This window comes from Glycine soja, chromosome 9 (assembly GCF_004193775.1).
Source record: "Glycine soja cultivar W05 chromosome 9, ASM419377v2, whole genome shotgun sequence".
NCBI lineage: Eukaryota > Viridiplantae > Streptophyta > Magnoliopsida > Fabales > Fabaceae > Glycine > Glycine soja.
Window position 1 is genome coordinate 19,600,690 of NC_041010.1, and position 18,849 is coordinate 19,619,538.

The window sequence follows — 18,849 nt, forward strand, 5'->3', positions numbered from 1 at the left end:
CCAAAGAGGGCGGTCTGGGGGGATTTTATTTTTGTGGAGGAATTTTTGTTTTCTTTTAGGTATTCTTATATCGGTGAAGGTTTTGTTAGGTGTTGCGTGGTATTGAATCTCAATGGCAACAATCTTTATCTTGTCAATATATACTCATCTTGCTATTTGAATGAGAAAAGAAAATTGTTGGCAAATTTGGTGATGTCAAGATGAGGATTTGGAGACAATTGGAAAAGATTTCTTTAAGGAGAAGCTAAAATTTCAAAGAAAAAAAAACTCCGAGGTTGGCATGTGGAGGTATTTGATGGTTTGGGTGCTAATATAAATTCCAAAGTGGAGGAGCTATAAGTGGTGAACATAAGGTTGTGTGAGAGGGTTGAAGATGTAGAAGGGAGGAGGTTGATTCTTTCTAAAGAATTTTGGAGATCTTTGAAGAAATGGCCCAAAAATCTAGGGTGGGATGGATTGGTGAGGGTGATGAAAACTCTAGGTTGTTTCATTATCCTTTGAAATAACATTACAATCACTACTAAATTAAAAGCTTTTTACGATGCGTGAATAAGGACGGTTCTACTAAAACCGTCCTTAACAAATGACCGGTGGCATTTTTTGTAAATAAGAGTATGCGAACCATTCAATACAAAGACGGTTATTTTCCGAACCGGCGCCATAGATTGGGCAAGTTTAAAGGTAGCTCGTGAGCCACAGCCACTGAAGAAGTTAAGCTTCAAATATGTGAAGCTTGCTCTCGATCTCATCTCTCCCATTCACCTTTCACTCGTGCGCTCTATAACTCCATGTTCCTATCAATGCTCCTCTACGACATGTTCCTGAACGCCCCCATTGGGAAAAGAGGTTCTGGTGCTGGGGGCCTAGGGTTAGGGCTTGTGAGAGATGTTGGATGCTTCATGCATTGATGAGTCTTATCGCGCGCTGTTGGAAGCCATTCTGGCACAGTGATGACGCCGGTAATGTCGCTGCTGGAAGAGAATGCAAGGATGACCTCCTTTGGTATCGGAAAGTTTGCCATCAGCGATTTCTCCATGGCCGTCATCCAGGTCAACCAAGTCGTCGAGGACCATTTTTGATGCCAAGCACTTTCCAATGACAAGCTGAAAAGAATGGATCACTCCATTTTTTACCTTTACCTTCTTGTTTCATCTTTTTTTATTTTCCCTTTGTTTCATCTTTTTTTATTTTCCCTTTGAAAATGAGGTGATGATTTTATAGATAGGGTGTAATAGTGGAATTTGGAGGATACGATGTTGGTTTTTTATTTGCTGTTTATAGTGCTACATTGTATACTTGGGAGCTCATTCTCATGGTCCAACCCCTTCATCTATTGACCTAGAAACTGCCACACATTTTCATTATGATTTTCTGGGTTCAATTCTTGGGAAGGTATTTAAATTGATGAAACCATTAAATCTAGCTTAAGTTCTGGGTTAGAAGAAACTGATTAATTGATTAATTGTGTTGTGTATATTAATCATTCACAGCCATGAAAAGGCCAAAGAAGCAATTATTTATTCATATAATAAACACATCAATGGCTTTGCGGCAGCACTTGAAGAGGAAGAAGCTGCAGATATTGCAGGTGAGAAAATCAAGTGTTTTTTGTACTAATTTTTTCTTATTATAACCTAGTCACTATTAGAAAATACACTTTCAACATCGGTTATTTAGAACATTCTACATCGGTTCTAAAACCGATGTTGAAAGTGCCGATGTTGAATGGATGGATGTTAACATCGGTTTTGTAAAACTGATGTTAACATATGACAACATCGGTGCTCTGAATACCCGATGTTAAACACAATGAACAACAGCAAAAAAAGTGTACGCATGATGAACGTTGACATCGGTTTTGCAGTACAACCGATGTTAATATGTTATATTAACATCGGTTTTCCAGAAAAATCGATGTTAGTGAAATATATTCTCATTGGTTTCTTACATAACCGATGTTAATATATTCTGTTAACATCGGTTTTTCTAGAAAACCGATGTCAACGTTGATGATGCATACACTTATTTGGTGTAGTTTTTTGTGTATAACATCGGTTATGTGTAGACAACAGATGTTAATATTCAAATGTTCACATTGGTTATTTATAAATAACCGATGTTAATATACAAGCGTTGACATCGGTTATCTACAGATGACCGATGTTAAAATACAAATGCTAACATCGGTTATATACAAATAACCGATGTTAATATGCAAACCTTAACATCGGTTTTCTATTACAACCGATGTTAAGGTTCATGTCGACATCGGTTTTTGTAAATAACCGATGTTGTTTATCATATTAACATCGGTTTTTGTTAATAACCGATGTTGTTTTCAAGTATTTTTTTTTATATATACTTTCTATTTTTACAATAAACCCAAAATTGTACCTGTCAAATGCAATTTCAAGGCCAATTCACAGCAAATAAACATTTTATTATGCTTTCAAGCAGTTTTAATGATAATAAACATCAAATAATTGATTTATCATAAAGAACAATCATCAAATGAATTCAATGTTCATATTACATAGAAAATGTAAAAAATGTTAAACCAAAGTAAACTGAGGAAAAAACCAATGTCCCTAAATCCTAGACCTGATCTCTAACTCGGAGATAAAACTGCGCCCACTGGATCCGCAATGCCTTTAATCTCTCTGGCTCCAATGGTCTAGGATCGTTAAAATACTGCATGATGAAATAAATGATAATAAGTTAATAATGTAATACAAATTATAAATAAATCGATTTTGTTTGAAATAAACTTACCCCTTCCCAATTATTCCTAAAAGTTCCTAAAATGATGGTGGACATCCAGTGCATCACATAGTAGCCGCACTCTGTACTTCCTTTTTGTCTATTACACTAAATACATAATGAAATTTGGATATTAATTAAACAACTAGTGTATAGACACATAAAGAAATTTATATAAGTCGAAGTTTTATGTAAATGACGTACCTTGACGACAATCCACCTAGCAGAAGCCTTTGATTTAGGCTGTGGAGCATCATCAAGACCTTTTAACGCACTGTTCCAGATGAGTAACAATTAACAACTGGTGTTGTACGATGAGGTATTACAATGCAAATGTATTGAAAAGAACACTAACATATTAATAATCCCCTTAAGGTAGTTGTCTGGCCTGTTATACAATGAACAAAACCAGACAACTAGGTGTTCCTTGGGTAGGATGACCACCATCTGCCAGTGTCCGCTGTAGTGGAACCTAAAATGGGTTAGTACATTAGTAAACATTAATTAAATTTAGTTATTTTGTGACTTACCCATTTAGGTAGGCTCCAAGATAGACATCGCGTTCTGAACTCTGCATCCAACTCTTTATGTAACTTTCAGACTCAAACTGCGATTGCCCAAACCTCTGAATGGACTGTGGCTCGAGGAATCCATAGATATCAGAATTCCCCACTCACATACATGTTTCAGTTAGATGCCTATTTATGTTAAGTCAAAGTTAAATATTTATGAATTGAAAGCAATAACTTAGGTAATTAAAAGTAATATAAAATGACTTACAAAATCCACAACTGTAACACTGATATGCTGAGACATTGACCACCGTGTGCGATTTCGGAGAGGTCTTCGTGCTTTATGTAGAGGGGGAAATCTAGATTAAAGACCCCGAACACGGTAGCATCCCATCTAACCTGATAAGGCCTCAAGAAAAGCTCTGGGATGATCAATGTCATCAGATAAAGCGGATCATCGACCTCCGGATCGGGCTTTGAAGGTGGTTTTGCTGGAGACACAGCTACCTGTTCATGAAACAAAGTTAAATAGCCTAATTTGAGGCACGCTTAATGAATTAATTTAAAAAGAAAAAACATATAGTAAGGACAATAAGTACCTGCTGTGATAAAGACTTGACCAGATGTGTCGGCCAAGCAAGGAAGGTGTGAAGTGCCTGCCCCACTAAGGAAACCTCATCAGTGGGTACAGGAACTGAAGCATCTGCATCTGTAACCTCCTCCACACTCACCTTTACTTGGCCAGGCAACAAAGGAGTGTTATGAACAACAGTGGATCCCTCATAAACTCTCCCTATGGCAACCAGGCGGGCAGGATCTGCTTCTATGTACAAGCCACACTTGTCAGAGTCACCGGTCATAGGATCGTTTCCTGAGGGATCAACACAACTCCCCTTTGTGCTCACTCGAGGATCGGAGGGACCAACCAGAGGCTCAGGAGGCACTGCAAGTCCCTGAGATTGCATCTGCGACTGAAGCTGGGACTGCATGTGGCTGAAGGATGCCATGACCTACCTCGTCAATTTATCTGTGATGCACTCCTCTAGATGGTCCCTGATTTGTTGGGTCAGCTGCTGCAATTCGTCAGGAGGCAAGGAGGAAGCGCTGCGGGACGTCCGTGGAGCCGATCCAAAGTATTGCTTGATGGTCACATCGGCTCCAGCAGCACGGACACGTCCAGGGTGCTGTGGACGTCCAATAGCAGCGGCGAGAACATCCTGACGTCCATGGGGGACAAAGGATCCCTATGTGGCCTGCTCCTCAAAGGAATCCTGGACAAAAAACACACAGTGGTACATGGCATTCACAAAATATTGAAATATAATTGTAATGGTTAGTTGGAAATGACTTACAATCTTCTCAACGATTTCCTTTGCGGCCTAAATTGTCATTTCCCCTGTTTTATTAATGCGGACCATCTTCCACTTTATGTGGCGTCTGACCAGGGATAGAGGGTCGATGACGCCATCAACGCTTCCTGACTATGCAGCTTCCTCCAGCTTCTTTTTGGTCTTCTCAGCCAGGAGCTTCTGCTCCAAATAATCATAACCCCCACGAGACAAAACGTGGGGGGCAGTATTCTGCTTCTGGATGGCCTGTGCCTTCTTGCGCACATCCTGAAAAAATTAAACAATAATGTTTGAAATTGGTAGAATGAAGTATAACAACATCATGTTATTTGAAAAACAACTTAAATGGCAAGGAACATACCTCCCAAGAAGGGTCTCTGCGAGTCTGGCAAAACTGGGCCCACTTTTCCTTGCTGATGTCGTATTTCTCACAGACAGTGTCCTCGACACCGTCCTGATCGGCTGCAAGGGCCCATTTCCTTGTGAGGTCTGATTTAAACTGCCTCCATCTCTCCCCCACGATCTGTAGTAACTTCCTTTTCGTCCTACTGTCATAAGCCTCTAGGATATCAAATTCCGCCTGACAACATGAAATAAAGTTTATTTGTTACAATAATGTATTTTTTGGCTATTAATTAAACAAAATCAAATAAGTAAAGAAAAATACCTGAATATCCTCCCAAATCAGGTCCTTCTGAGCAGTATGGACCTCCTTCTAGTTCTCGTAGGTGACGTCCACCTTATCACGCGCCACAATCCCCAAATATGTTCTTAATTTCTTCCTGTGGGGACCGTCGGCCTTCCCGGTAGCAGGATCAACATGCACCACTGGTCTCTCAGCACCTGGTGGTCTAGTGGACAGCGATCGTAGATGTGAGGCTTTGCGTGTCTGCTTCACGGCAGATGGCGAAGCCGATGCTTCCGAAGGAGGAGGAGGAGGAGAAGGAGGAGAAAAAGGAGGAGAAGGAGGAGAAAGAGGAGGAGAAGGAGGAGGAGGAGGAGTGGAGGCAGGTGGAGAACCCATGATCTTTTATATAATAACATACAACAACATACAAAATAGGATTAATGAAAAGAGGATCAGTCATAAGTTTTTTTTTTTGAAGTCAAAAGTATAATATTATTAATAAAACATACAAGACACCCAAGGTGCCACCTTCCAAAAACAAAAAACCCAACAAAAGGGGTGCCCTGAAAGTGATTTAGTTGTGCTTTTTAATTGTGATTTGGGGCAACCATGTTATAAAAAGTGTATCACATGTAATGAACAATCAATGTATGCTTGATGGAATGTAAATACTATATCCTAAGAAATACACATGTACATGACATCCTTAGGACTTCATCCAGCTAATGTTTGTCTTCAGTTTCATCATCCACCACCCTTACCTTCTCTGCCTTCTCACGTTTATTGTTGTTAAACCCATATTTATGCGTTCTTCGCTTCATGTCTTGTTTTATCACAACTTTAGCCGAATTTCCTATCTTCATCACAGTTGAATGTCCTGTCTTATCCTCCAATGACACACTTTGATGTCCTATATCTCTTTTCTTGATATGTTCTAGTGCTTCAGCTTCATAATGCATAGAGCAATCTAAACTTTCCAGTCATCACCAAAGGCTTCTGCATCAGCATTGACACTCTCTACCCTGTTTGGTTTATGCTTCTGTGTTGCATTCCGTGCTTCCTCCTTATAATTCTCAGATTTATTGGAGGTCTCACTAGAATAATCAGCACCAATCCGTGCCTGTTCCTCCTCTACCAGCTGAATATCATTTGTTTCACTTTTGCTTTTGTAGACTACACTGTAATTTACAAAACAAAAGTTGAAAGGAAAGATATTGAGCTGGTAGACGAGGAAGAAGCACAGATTGGTGCTGATCGTTCTAGTGCAACCTCTAATAAATCTGAGATTTATAAGGAGGAAGCACGGAATGCAGCACAGAAGCATAAACCAAAGAGGGTGGAGAGTGTCAATGCTGATGCAGAAGCCTTTGGTGATCACTGGAAAATTCAGATTGCCTTATGCATTCTGAAGCTGGAGCACTAGAACATACGAAGAAAAGAGATACAGGACATCAAAGTGTGTCATTGGAGAATAAGACAGTAGATTCAACTGTGTTGAAGATAGGAGATTCGGCTAAAGTTGTGATAAAACAAGACATGAAGGGAAGAAAGCATAAATATGGGTTTAACAACAATAAACGAGAGAAGACAGAGAAGAAAAGGGTGATGGATGATGAAACTGGCGACAAACATTAGCTGGATGAAGTCGTAAGGATACCATCTAAAAGAAAATACCGATGCCTCAATCAGAGAAAAAAGTAGTTGTGCCTTAATTGCTTTGGTGACCTCTGTCTCTACAGAAAATTACATTAGACGATGTTAATCAATTCTCCTTCATCATGATCATTTCGATTAGCATGAACATCGTCAGCTTATTCTTCTCTGACAATGTTAGGAGTGATTTGAGCGGTCAAAGGACTAACATAGGTGTCCATGTATGAATTATCATCTTCTACATTAACACCAATTGTTTTGCCCTGCAGAACCACGCACCACCTTTCATCACAAGGGTCTTGCACGTAAAATACTTGTCTAGCTTGTTCTGCCATGATGAAAGTGTCATTGTGGTAACCAAGTTTCTTTAGGTCTACCAACGTAAATCCTATATCATCGGTGCGCACACCGGTGTTGCTGTCAACCCATTTACATTTGAAAACACATACCGTAAATTTCACATAGTTAAGCTCCCAAATTTCATCAATGAACCCAAAGTAAGGGATGGAAGCTACACAGGGATTGGCGTCATTGACACTTGCAAAGTGTTGAGATTCAGCCCTTAGGGTGACCCCGCTTTTCTGCATTGTACTTTTGTCATCTTGTGCTTTTGTGTAAAATGAATACCTGTTTATGTCGTATCCTTGCCAGGTTATAACATTTCTTTTAGGCCCATCTGCTAGCTTTCTTAATGTTTCTGAAGCATTCTCATCTGCAAAGATTGTATCTTTAAACCAATCACAGAAAGTCTTGTTATGCTTTTTCAACACCCAATTTTTTGACATTTTCGGATTATTCTGTTTGACTAAAGCTTCATGCTTAACTATGTATGGAAAAACTTCATTACTGTTGTTCAAGACATACAAGTGAGCTTGTAACAAATCTTCTACACTTGGAGATATCACATGCAGTCCTCTTGAACCCTTACCACCCACTCTGTCATCATGCCGAGACTCAGGAAGCCCAACAGGTTTAGCTTTCTCTAAGTATTCTGAACAAAATTCAATGGCTTCTTCTGCAATGTACCTCCCTACAATAGATGCTTCTGGACGATATAGATTCTTTGTATACCCTTTTAAGATCTTCATGTATCGCTAAACCGGGTACATCCACCGTAGATAAACAAGACCACAAAATTTAATTTCTCTGACCAGATGCATAATCGAGTGAATCATGATGTCAAAGAAAGCGGGGGGAAAATACATCTCCAACTGGCATAGTATAATTGCGGCCTCATTTTTCAACTCATCAAACTTGACTGGATCAATGACTTTGCTACATATAGCATGGAAGAAAAAGCACAGGCGAATTATCGCTAACCGGACATTGTTTGGCAAGATATCTCGTATAGCCACGGCTAACAATTGTTGCATGAGCACGTGACAATGGTGAGACTTTAACCTTACAAGCTTAAACTCCTTCAACTGCACAAGGCTCTTAATATTTGAAGAGTATCCTTGTGGAATTTTCACCCGATGAAGACACTGACAAAAACTTATCTTCTCCTTCTTGGACAAAGTATGGCAGGCTGGGGGCAAGTAAATTTTCTTCCCATCAGGCCTTGGATGCAACTGTGATCGTATACCCATATCAACTAGATCTTGACGGGTATTCAAGCCATCCTTCGTCTTGCCTTGAATGTTAAGGAGCGTCCCAATCACAATGTCACAAACATTTTTCTCCACATGCATAACATTAATACAATGTCTAACGTCAAGATCACACTAGTACGGAAGATCAAAGAAAATGGACCTCTTCTTCCATATGCAACTCTGACTTTTATCCTTCTTTTGGGTCTTCCCAAATACAGTATTCAGGTGTTGAACCCACTGATATACCTGCTCACCAGTCAATGGTATCGGCACAATATCATGATCTTGACTTCCATTAAAAGCTTTTTTCAGTCGTCTGTAAGGATGATTGGGTGTTAGAAAGTGGTGATGCCTACTGTACACAGTTTTTCTCCCATGTTTAAGTTGTATGTAACTTGTATTTTCTTCACAGATGGGGCATGCATAATGACCCTTAACACTGTAACCGCTGAGATTCCCATATGCTGGAAAGTCATTAATGGTACAAAAAAGCATTGCACGCATTTCAAAGGTCTCCTTGCGAAACGCATCAAACACTACAACCCCCTCGTCCCACAACTTTCTCAGATCTTCAACCAACGGACTTAGATAAACATCAATATCATTTCCTGGCTGTCTTGGGCCTGATATCATCATAGACAACATCATGTATTTTCGCTTCATGCACAACCAAGGAGGCAAATTGTGTATTACTAGCAGAACTGGGCATGAACTGTGTTGAGTGCTTAAGGTGTCATATGGATTCATTCCATCACTGGCTAGACCAAGTCTAAGATTTCTTGGCTCTTTCCCGAAATCCGGATACAAACCATCAATCTTCTTCCACTGTGAGCAATCAGCTGGATGACGAACCAGTCCATCAGAAAGCCTTCCATTTGCATGCCATGTAAGGTCTTTTGTGTCGTCCTCGTTAGCAAAAAGACGCTTAAACCTTGGAATGATAGGAAGATACCACAAAACCTTTGCTGGCGGGCCCTTCTGTGACTTTTCATCATAATTGCTTTCCTCGTCATCCTTTACTTTGTACCGTGAAGTCCCACACAAAGGGCATTTAGACATTTCTTGGAATTCATGCCTGTAGAGTATGCAATCATTGGGGCAAGCATGAATCTTCTGATACTCCATACCCATGGGACGCAGTATCTTCTTCGCGTTATAGTAACTTTTAGGCAGCGTGTTGTCCTCTGGAAGCAGATTGTGCACTATCTTAAGCAGTGAGGTGAAACTTTTGTCACTCCACCCATACCTGGCCTTCACATTAACCAGACTTAACACCACAGACAATAGGGTTAAGGAATTCTTGCACCCCGTATACAAAGGCTTCTTTGAATCACTCTGCGATCCTTCATACACAGGGGCGTGTGCTTCTTGAAAACACTCTTGTCCAAGGTCACGAATCATGTCCTCCAAGCGATCTCCCATTTCTACATCAAACGGTTCAGATTGGGACCCACTCTGCAAGTCAGTCACTTCACCATGCCATATCCATGTCGTGTAATTCTTCTTCATCCCATCACACAATAAATGGTCCCGTATGTCATCAAGTAGTTGTCGTCTTCCATTCAAACAGTTGATGCAAGGACAATAATATTTTCCTTCTTCATTTGGTCGACCTCTTTCTAAAGCAAATTGCAAAAACTGCTCGATGCCATCCTCATATTCTGGGCTCATGCGACTTTGATTGATCCAACTTTGATCCATCTAAACAAATCCATGCATGCAAATCTCACTTTTTTATTTATAGGTGTGTCCCTATCCCATTTAGGAAGACTGTCTTTTATGTTAGCCTCAAACGTCATGGTTAGCATTATTTTGAACAATTTGAGTAAATTTTGGCAGCATTTCACATTGGTCTCCAAGTACACGACATGACATCGGTGAAACGAATTTCACGATAATCAAGTATACACTTAGACAACAACTTGAAATACATTCAACCAAAATTTCATCAAATTAATCAAAATAATAATAACCTGACCGAATGAGTCTAACATAAAAATACCAGTCTCCCCAAACTGTTCAAATGGACAATTCAAGACTAAATACAATGACTAATGCAAACTATCCGCAAGAATCATTGCATTCAGTCTCAAACGGGAATCTACGGTTCACTCAGCATGAACAACTATTATTTATATAGCAAATTACATTCAGCACATATAACAACATTCATGACATACAAGAACATTCATGACGTACAAGAACATACAAGGACATCAACAGTTGTGTGTGTGTGTGTTTTGTGTTTGTCTCTTTATCTATGTGTGTGTGTGTGTGTGTGTTTGTCTCTTTATGTGTGTGTGTGTGTGTGTGTGTGTGTGTGTGTGTGTGTGTGTGTGTGTGTGTGTGTGAAAGTGTGTTTGTGTATGTGTGTGTCTGTGACTCAGTGTGTGTGTCTTTGTGTGTGTGTCTGTGGCTCAGTGTGTTTGTCTGTCTCTTTATGTGTGTGTGACTCTGTGTGTGTGTGTGTGTGTATCTTTGTGTGTGTGTGCTTGTGTTTGTGTTTGTGTCTGCGTGTGTATGTCTCTATGTGTGTGTGTTTGTGTATCTGTGTGTGTCTCATTACAGGTAGCAAAGGATCATTAAATTGTAAACATCATCAGCCACATGATGAGGGAAGCAGTATCAAATCAATGCTTTACAAGCTTTTTGGTGGGGAGCAATAAGGTGCCTGTGGATGTTCTTCAATACGCTGACGATACGATATTCTTTGGAGAAGCATCTATGGAAAATGTCAAAACTGTGAAGGTTACTCTCAAGAGTTTTGAGCTGGTTTCTGGATTGAGAATTAATTTTGCTAAGAGCAAATTTGGAGCTGTTGGTCAATCTGAGGAGTGGTGTCTTCATGCTGCAAACTACCTCAATTGTGCTTTGCTCCAATTTCCTTTCTGCTATTTAGGTATTCCGATTGGTGTCAATCCCAAAAGAAAGGTGGTGTGGGATCCTATAATTAGGAAATTTGAGGATAGGCTGAACAGGTGGAAGATGGGTAGGGGTGACCAAATCCTGTTCTGGGAAGATGCTTGGGCTGAGGATGGGATTCCCCTGAAAGACCAATTTCCAGAAAGGTAGAAATTGATGGTTTCTGGGTGGAAAATCCTAATTTGGTTAAGGCATAAATTCTGCAGCATTTGCAGAGCAGATTCAAATTAATTGAAGTTATGTACAAGCACTGCAGCTTTTACAAAAATAAGCACTGCAGCTTATTTAAGGCAGAAATTCTGCAACATCTGTAGTATGTGGGTGGAAAAATAAGTGCTGCTGCTTTTAAAATTAAATTAATTGAACTTATGTACAAGCATAAGTTCAAATTAATAAGGTTTGATAGAAGGTTTTCTGTTTTTTAAAAAATTTTCACTGCAGCTTTTTGAGAAGTTAAAATGGAAGCATCTTTATTAATTACAATTGAAGTATATAAGTTGGTTTTAACATATAGGAGATAAGGTTTAATTACAACAGGGAGTGGTTATTCAAAATAACATTGATGAAGGTGGGGGATGGAGAGAAAATTAGATTCTAAGGTTTATTGCAGAATTTCATGTGAATGCTTCATTTCCTAAGGGACTCAATTCCTCATTCATTGAAACCAGTATGCAACATTTTACATGAAACACCAGTATATAACATTTTAAAGCAAACACCACTATATAATATTTTAAATGAAACAGCAGTATATACATACTAGTTCCTACGTACGTACCTGGAGTTGCTATAACCCAAACGACCTTCAACAACAATGTCAATTAAAAGTAGTCTATGATAACCTGAAAAAAAAAACAATGGTCATGGACATGGCTGACACATTTGGAGAAGGATTTTGGTATTCATTTCAACCAATGGTCATCCAATATCAGAGCAGGATTTAATCCTTTAAAAGAAATGGAAGCCATTAAACCAAAGTCAATACTCATGAATGCTAGAACATCCATCAAGAATGATAACAAAGTAGTAATTTAAATTAAATGCATGTTAGTTTTTCTATTTTATGATCACTCTCGATTCAAGACAGAATCAATTACTAATTATCATGTATTCTTTTCCAAAATGGCCTCGGGATCTGCGGTTGGTGTCTGCCAATACTGTCACAAGAAAATTGTCTCCTTTGTGAGGCAAGGTTATTAATCCTATTATTGAATCTTTTTAAAAATGTTATCCACTAGTATATAGACATAGCAAAAAAGGTTCAAGTTGAGGAAGACACACATGTGGAGGACAGCCAAAGAGGTAGGTAAGGGGCTTTTAGAAGTTAGGACAGCCTACCACGAGTACCTAAGCACATGACAAACTCGTGTTGTTGTGCTGGCTGTCACCACACACTACAGAAACAAAACAATCATGTAAATGCAAATCGTACGCCACAGACTCACTCTCTGCATAATGTAATGTATATATTTTCCTTTCAATTTTTCATCTTTGTTTGATTTTCTTCCCATCCCATGTGGTGTGCAATAAGAGAGAACCCCTTAGGTTGCTCCTCAAATGCTTATGAATCTCTTTTAAGGCAGAAATCTAGAACTAAGTGGTTAAAAGAAGGGGACAACAACTCAGCTTATTTCCATAAAGTTATAAATTTCAAAAGACATTATAATGGTCTTCAAGGAATTCTCATTCATGGTGTATGGATTCAGAACCCCAATGAAGTTAAGAATGAAGCTGTGAATTTTCTCCTCAACAGATTCACTGAACCGCAGCTTTTCAGACCCACCCTTGATGGAGTACAATTCTCTTCAATTAACCAGAGGCAGAGGGAGGAATTGATTGCTCCTTTCTCGGATCATGAGATCAAAGAAGCAGTGTGGAGCTGTGGTGGGGACAAATGTCCTGGACCTGATGGATTCAACTTCAATTTCATTAAAGAATTTTGGGGAGTGCTGAAAACTGACTTCAGAAGATTTGTAGATGAATTCCATGTGCATGGCAGCTTCCCTAGAGGCAGTAATGCTTCCTTTTTTGGCTCTAATCTCAAAGTTAAACACCCTCAGTCCTTTGATGATTACAGACCAATCTCCTTGATTGGGTGTATGTACAAGGTGATAGCTAAGTTATTAGCAAATAGACTGAGGCATGTTATATTTGTCCTTATTGATGAGAGACAAACAACCTTCATCAAAGACAAACACATCCTTCATGACATATTAATTCTCAATGAGGTGATTGAGGAAGCTTGTAGAAGCAAAAGGCCAGTTATGGTCTTCAAGGTGAATTTTGAAAAGGCCTATGACTCAGTCTCATGGGCTTTTTTGGATTATATGCTGCAAAGAATGGGCTTTTGTCCCAAATGGAGACAATGGATTTCTACCTGCCTCAATTCAGCAACCATTTCAATTCTTGTTAATGGCAGCCCTACAAAGGAGTTTGCTCCTACTAGAGGCTTGAGGCAAAGGGACCCTTTAGCCCCCTTACTTTTCAACATAGTTGGAGAAGGCATCACAGGATTGATGAGGGAAGCAGTTCAGAAAAACTTATATAGAAGTTACATGGTTGGAAAGAAAAAGGAACCCACTAATATTTTGCAGTATGCAGATGACAAAATATTTATGGGAGAGGCTGCTTGGGAGAATGTTTTTGTTTTGAAGGCTATGATCAGAGGATTTGAATTGGCCTCAGGTCTGAAGATTAATTATGCTAAAAGCCAGTTTGGGATTATAGGAGGTAGGGTCAATTGGGTAAGTCAGGCTGCCCAAACCCTGAATTGTAGGCAATTGGAAACCCCCTTCTGTTATTTGGGTATCCCTGTTAGGGCTAAACCCTCAAGCAGGTTGGTGTAGGAGCCTCTGATCAGTAAATGTGAATCCAAATTATCCAAGTGGGCACAAAAGAATATATCCATGGCAGGGAAGGTGACTCTAATCAATTCGGTCCTCAATGCTTTACCAATATATCTCCTATCCTTCTTCAAGATTCCCCAAAAGGTAGCTCATAGATTGGTAGCATTGCAAAGAAACTTTTTATGGGGGGGGGGGGGGGGAGATAAGGACTACAAGAAAATTCCCTGGGTAAAATGGGATGTTATTTGCCTACCTAAGGAGGAACGAGGTTTGGGGATTAAAGAAATATCTAAATTCAATGAAGCTTTGCTGGGCAAAGGGATATGGGCCTTAGCTTCTGACCAGCAGCAGTTATGGGTTAGAATCATTAACTCCAAATATGGAGGTTAGAAACAGTTTCAGCTGGGCAGAGATAAAAGGGGATGCTTATACTGGTGGAAGGACCTGAGGAAGATTTATCATCAGTCTGGTCACAATATCTTTCACCAAAAAATGGCTTGGGGAAGAATGCACTCTTCAGCAGAAGTACAATCCACTTTTTATTATCAGTAGACAGCAACACAGCCTCATTTCAAAGATGGGGACCTTCTCTGAAGATAGATGGAGATGGGATTTCTAATGGAGGAGGAATCTATTTGACCACGAAAATGATTTGGCAGTGAACTTTATGGAGGATATTACTTCTATCTCTATCCAGAGATATGGGAAGGACACTATGATTTGGAAAGTTGAATCTAGTGGTGTGTATTCCACCAAGTCAGCTTATAGACTAATGCTGAACACCAATGCCTCAGGTTCAGATGTCAGGAATTTCAAATTAATATGGAAGATGAAAGTCCCCCAAGGGCAGCAGTTTTCACTTGGAGGCTCCTCAAGGACAGGTTATCCTTTTTTAAGCATTAGCTTCCCATAAAATTTTTAATAGAAATAATGAATTTACAAATTAATCTTTTTGCCATATACTTTCTTCCTTGTGTTAGGCAACTTAATCCTTATCACATTATTAGAATATTATATTAATTTGATTTGGGATTCCAAATTTTATTCAAAAAGTATATAAATTACATATTTGATTCCTCTAAAATATAGTTTTTGAAATATAAATCATGGATAAATTGTATAGAAATAATAATTGACTAGGACTAATTACCTAACAAAATAGGGTGGCATCACAAAGGTAGATCATAAATATTGAGGATATAGGAGTTAAGAAAGGCTTGTTGGACTTAGACAAATGGGCTCAATCAAGAATGTATATGAAGTAATTACGTAAAGGAGAAATCCTTTGAAGTAGGAATATGTTAACCTCTAGAGAAGTGAAAAGGTGTACTAAGACTTTACTTTTCTTTTGAAAATGGTCCATTACTTTTTTAACTATTGATTATATAATCAATAGTTATTACTCTGTAATTTTGTTTTATAAAGTACAGTCCATGCTTTAATTAGAGGAGCTAAATTCATAAAGAATAAAGAAATTCAATTTAACAGTTCAATTTCATTGTTATGAAATAATAAACTTGTGTATTTTTTTTGTTTCACAAAAAACTACAACAGCTGGTTTGAAAAAAACACAAGTTGCTACACACTCCTATAACTCAAGCCATTTAAGCCACTACAATTGATTAATTGTATAAGAGCTTGGGATGTGAATGGAATCATAAATTCAAATTTCTATTACTTTCATTATACCAAAAAGAGAAAACTCTCTCTCTCTCTCTCTCTCTCTCTCTCTCTCTCTCACACACACACACACACACACACACACACACACAAGCCTATTTAAATCAGCATTTATAGCAACTGAAATGCTATTCTTTTATTTATATTTGGTTATATGATAGTACATTTATGTCAATATTAAAGCCAAAGCTGCGGGCTACATGTTCCTCCTTGCAACCTCCTCAACCCCCTCACACTTTAAATAAACAAAGAAAAGAAAAATGGGTTGCTAATGCTGGGTAATTAATATTCCAGCAGCACCCATACATAAAACACTTTAACATTTAATGCAAACACCCCCCCCCTCGACTTACATTTATATTAATTATTAACCTTACTTTCACTTTTACTTTTTCTTACCTTGGAATTCCAGTGGGGTCGACCTCTAAAAGCTAGAATGTTTGGCAGCCTCTCATCAGCAAGTTTGAAACTAAACTAGCAAAATGGAAGCAGAGATGCCTATCTATGGGAGGATGGATATCCCTCATAAATTCTGTCTTATGAAAACCGATGTTAACGAAGCGACGTTAACATCGGTTTTATGAAAACTGATGTTAACGTCGCTTCGTTAACATCGGTTTTCTCACTTCGTTAACATCGGATTTCATAAAACTGATGTTAAGAAATACATATTATTTACAATTATGCCATCGTGTTTACGTTAACATCGGTTTTTGACAAAACCGATGTTAATCCGCCGATGTTAAATCAGCTTTTTCTAGTAGTGAGTTTTAAGTTAGTTAGTTGAAACAATGATTCCGCTATGCAGAAAACCCAAACGCAGTATCAGTGTTCTTGAGCAAAGACCATAAACTGCACATTACTCATTCATGGGAGTTTCTTGGACTGCAAAGAAATGGTAGGAACACAACATGGCAAAAGGGAAGATTTGGTGAAAATACAATCATCAGTAACATTGATACAGGTAAACTTTATAACGACTTTACCATACTCTATTTTATAATTCATTACTTTATTATTCGTAAAATTAGTGTAGTCTTTTTTAATTTCATTCTTATATCAATAAGATTTACAAAGTCAGGAGTCCAAAAATAATAAAATCAAAGATTAAATTGACATGTACTTAAATGTTAAAAACTAAAGTGGGATTTACTCTCAATTTGTATAATTGGCATGCAATCATGTCAGGGAACTGGCATTTTTTTTGTGTGATTATAATATGACCTTTGTATTTGTGTAGTTTTCTTTTTTCCTTCCTTTCACCATTTTAGTTTCTTAATCCTTGAAAAGTATATAGCTCTGAACAACACTTGATGTGTCTACTTTTCAATCCTTTGTTCATCAAATCTTATTAGCTTGCATACGGGGCAGATTCTGTTGCTGTGGCAATCACCACGACAGATCTTGTTAGCAAGAGTGTGGCAATTGAGTCTCTGGTATTACTTGTTACTAATTTTTGCTCACTTGTTTTAAGTTGATACAAGTAGTTTGTACGTAACTGTGTTATAAGCACACATACAAATATAGATAAAACATGGTTGAGTGGTTGACTAAGTCAGCTTATATTAAGGAACTATAAAGTTATATAACCGTGCCACTGCTACAAGTGTACAAGTGCTATTCATAATGTCCCTGTTGTGTTGTATGTTTCTCTAGGTTTTGTGGGTAATGTTGGGTCCTGCACAAAGATTAATAGGCTCGTGGACATTATCACAGTTGTGGGGGTTAAAATAAAACCACTAAAAGACAAATGTAAATGTTTTACTCAGTACTAACTTTTTGTCCTTTTTTTCTTGGAAAAAAAAGTGATTAGGTGCGGCTTGGGCTCAGGGATTAATGTAATTTTATTTTAACTGTTTAATGTCATTTCATATCCTTTTTTATCTATAACTCTGCTTCTATATCTGATATGTTGAAGATGCCTTATTTATTTTGCTTAACTAGGCCAGCTTCCTTCCATAAGTCATGTGGATTTTAGGATTTGTGTCCAGATTGCTCTTGTCTCTCGATGAAATCTAATTGTGTTGCTTATACTGTGTAGTATTACTTATGACCTTATCTATGAATCTTGGGAATGATCATTTGTTTCAACAGGGTCAAGGATACTCATTACCTGCAGATATACAGTATCTTGATGCTAGATGGGAAGTTCTTGTTGTGCTTCCTCTGCGTGATTGTTTTGCCCAAGAGATCAACATGCTATGCCCCCTTGATGGGTTTGTAGTCCTCTAAAAATTGGCATTTTTGTTTGTTCTGTTTTATGTTGTGTAAATTTCAAAGAATAAAAATTGTATTCTATGTTTATCAGACTGAATTATATAAATCTTGCTGAATGAATGTGTCTCGTCTCTTTTTGTAGATCTTGGTTTTCTTAATCTACTGTAATTAATAGTAAAATTCAATTTTCTTAATTTGTTGTAATTAATAGTAAAATTTATTTTCTTAATATTTAAATGATAGATTAAATATAAATAATACATAAATCTCTTATTTTTATTTAATCTACCATTTAAATATTTATTAATGAAATAAATTTTACCATTTATATTTATTTAAATATTTAATTATAAATACTAATTTTCATATTATATAATAACATTTATTGATTATTAGCAATACTGATAATATTGAAAATATAAAAAATGATCATTAATTAATCAATTTTTAATTGCAGGTTATTAAATATTAACATTGTTTTTTAACTGAGCACCGATGTGGAAATAATTATTTTACATCATTTCTTATGATAACACTGATGTAGAAGGTCTAACTTCTACATCATTTCTTAACTGACCACCGATGTAGAAGGTCTAACTTCTACATCGTTTTTTAACTGAACACCGATGTGAAAAACCGCTATTTTACATCATTTTCTATAATAACACTGATGTAGAAGGTCTAACTTCT

At 37.8% G+C, this 18,849-nt stretch overlaps 1 protein-coding gene across 1 annotated transcript; it reads left to right on the plus strand.

Moving 5' to 3' along the window:
- The first annotated feature begins 950 nt into the window (after positions 1–950).
- Positions 951–18,174, plus strand: LOC114368241 (subtilisin-like protease Glyma18g48580). The gene is made up of 6 exons (XM_028325566.1): positions 951–1,049; positions 1,282–1,388; positions 1,488–1,588; positions 16,751–16,906; positions 17,599–17,666; positions 18,037–18,174. Exons 1-6 carry the CDS (start codon positions 951–953, stop codon positions 18,172–18,174), a joined length of 669 nt encoding a protein of 222 aa, XP_028181367.1.
- The last annotated feature ends 675 nt before the right edge of the window (positions 18,175–18,849 follow it).

What these genes read in the sequence shown, in the direction of transcription:
- LOC114368241 (XM_028325566.1), top strand. Translation starts at nt 951, where the DNA reads ATGACGCCGGTAATGTCGCTGCTGGAAGAGAATGCAAGGATGACCTCC. An exon ending in TTTCTGGGTTCAATTCTTGG is followed by an intron (nt 1,389 to 1,487) that starts GAAGGTATTTAA and finishes ATTAATCATTCA; the next exon opens with CAGCCATGAAAAGGCCAAAG. An exon ending in AGAAGCTGCAGATATTGCAG is followed by an intron (nt 1,589 to 16,750) that starts GTGAGAAAATCA and finishes TCCGCTATGCAG; the next exon opens with AAAACCCAAACGCAGTATCA.